Source organism: Empidonax traillii, unplaced genomic scaffold (assembly GCF_003031625.1).
Source record: "Empidonax traillii isolate 1590-97213 ecotype Southwest subspecies unplaced genomic scaffold, ASM303162v1 scaffold69:size3087049, whole genome shotgun sequence".
Taxonomy (NCBI): Eukaryota; Metazoa; Chordata; class Aves; order Passeriformes; family Tyrannidae; genus Empidonax; species Empidonax traillii.
This window is the reverse complement of record NW_020955262.1, coordinates 1,645,679-1,648,126: the sequence shown is the minus strand read 5'-3', so window position 1 is coordinate 1,648,126 and position 2,448 is coordinate 1,645,679. Positions and strand designations below refer to the sequence as shown.

The 2,448-nt window shown below is 48.7% G+C and overlaps 1 protein-coding gene across 1 annotated transcript in view; it reads left to right on the top strand.

Moving 5' to 3' along the window:
• Positions 1–200: 200 nt before the first annotated feature.
• DDX59 (DEAD-box helicase 59) overlaps positions 201–2,448 on the top strand; it is a 9,203-nt gene continuing 6,955 nt past the window's right edge. Inside the window, exons 1-4 of the mRNA XM_027880368.1 lie at positions 201–342; positions 1,264–1,589; positions 1,652–1,756; positions 2,028–2,442. Coding sequence (XP_027736169.1) covers positions 1,275–1,589; positions 1,652–1,756; positions 2,028–2,442 — 835 coding nt within the window. The 5' untranslated portion in view covers positions 201–342; positions 1,264–1,274. The remainder of the gene's footprint in view (positions 343–1,263; positions 1,590–1,651; positions 1,757–2,027; positions 2,443–2,448) is intronic.

Here is a 2,448-nt window from a genome sequence, read left to right as displayed (position 1 = left end):
GCGGGAGCGGCCCCGCGCGGCCGCCGCCATTTTGTGCGGGAGGCGGTGCGGCCCCGCGCGCGGCCCGTGGCGGTGCGTGGGAGAGGGCGCCGGGGCCGGGCTCGGGCTCGGGCTCCGCCTGCAGCGCCGGAGCGCGGGCAGGGCGGCGGGGGCGGCGGTCGGGCAGAAAGGGCTCCGCACCGCTCCCGCGGTGTGCGTGGCCGTTGCCGGAGAGCGGGGCTGGAGCAGGCGGGGAGAAGCTTCCTGGGGTCCCCGCGGGTCCCTCCTGGGCAGCCCGTCTGTCAGTCCGGCGCTCTGCGTGAGCGCTCCCCCTGCCTGGGAGGCTGCTGAGCTTGCAGAGAGGTTTGTTGTGGGAAGTTCTCATTCGACTCGAAAAATTAAGTAGTGAGATTTGGCTTCTGGTCCGATAGCGAGGGGGAGCAGCGTCCGCCCGGCCCCCGGGGTCGGCCCGCTGCCTCGGCCTCCGGACGGCTCCGAGTTACACAGAGACACAGCTGCAAACAGAGAGAGCTTTCTAATGTAAGAAGTAGTTCGCAGAGCCTGGTATACACAGTACCATTTATTCAGAATAAAATCGTCCGGTTTAGTGTACTTTATTTAGTGTTTGTACAATAGCAAACGGATATAAAATATAAAAATTATGGTTATGGACACTTAATTTGTCTTCCTTATATTACAGTAAAGATTTGGCAAATTAATCATGTAGGTCTTTGGTCTTTTTGGACACTTTGAACAAACAGCTGGACTCTAAACATCTCAAAAGTGTGCAACCTTTTAAATTTGAGTGGACTTTGAAAAGGACAATAAAAAGAGTGGTCTTGAGTGGGTTCTATACTGAATTTGACATATTTTCCAAAATTTATTTATTTTTTTAATTTTTATATATAACTTAGAAGAATTCTTGCTTCCATAGTTTCATCTGAGAAACAACTAAACTGTCCAAGGATTTAAATATGACTGACTCTCAAAATGGATAAATTTCCATGCAGTGAAAACAAAAGTTTTTACTCATCTGCAAAGGTCTAATAGTGAATAAGGCCTAATACCTGTAGATGGATCTCTATCTTGTTCCATGCTTCCACATTGCATGAACGTTGTAAGACCAAGATAATTTTTAAATAAGGCAGTTTCTAGATATTTTCAGGGATTGAGAGTTGTTTCCTAGGTTTGGAAATAGTTGCTAGACTTTTCTTTGTGGTAACAGTGAAATGTACCTTTCTCAATAACATTGTTTTCTAACAACTGTAACCATTGTCTTTCTAGTGTACTGAAGCATGTTTTTACCAAGATCTGTTAAAGTCAAGAGAACTGCTGATGAGGACAAAAGCTGTACAGCTAAGAAAAATAANTGGCCTGTGGTGGGGACGGCTGGTGGCTTGGGGATGTGCCTCTGGGGGTGCATGCCGGGGCCCTGTTTCACTCACAGGGAGGAGCTGGTAATATGGGGCCCGAGTGCATCCTCCTGCCTGTGGGGAAGCTGTGTCGGAGAAGAGAGGAAGAGGCGTCGATGGCGTGGGACGGCGGGGCCGCCGTGGGAAGGTGCTGAGGAGAGGCCAACTGAACTTGCGGGGTGGTGCAGAGATGTGGGGGTACCGCGGGTGGGCAGGTGGTGGCTTGGACAACAGCTCCCTCTGAGTTTCCTTTGCTTCAGTGGAAGGAGTTGGAGCTTCTTAGTGCCAACTGTGTCCTCCTGCCTCCTCAGGAGCCATCGGACAAGACAGCAGAGGCCCGGAGTGGGACGGCGAGGCAAGAGCGGGTAAGAAGAGCAGTGGCTTGGAGCTGAAGAGGGGGCGCGAGAAAGGCCTAATACCTGTAGATGGATCTCTATCTTGTTCCATGCTTCCACATTGCATGAACGTTGTAAGACCAAGATAATTTTTAAATAAGGCAGTTTCTAGATATTTTCAGGGATTGAGAGTTGTTTCCTAGGTTTGGAAATAGTTGCTAGACTTTTCTTTGTGGTAATAGTGAAATGTACCTTTCTCAATAACACTGGTTTCTAACAACTGTAACCATTGTCTTTCTAGTGTACTGAAGCATGTTTTTACCAAGATCTGTTACAAGTCAAGAGAACTGCTGATGAGGACAAAAGCTGTACAGCTAAGAAAAATAAACTGTCTTCTGGAGGACCTTTGCTAGAGGACAACACTGAATTCCAAGACTGTAAATCAGTTAGAGCAGAAACTCCTGCTTCAACGTGCAGTTTGAATGACATTGTACAAGAACACTCAGAACCTGTAGCTGGAGACCTTGGTGCCACTAATACAACGTTGGGAAAGGACAGCCAAAATACTGGGGAAGACAGCTCTTTGGAAGAACCCATAAAATCCTTCAGCAAATCCCAGCGCTGGGCAGAACCCGGAGAACCTGTGTGTGTTGTGTGCGGTCGCTATGGAGAGTATATCTGCGATGAAACGGATGAAGATGTTTGTAGTTTGGAATGTAAAG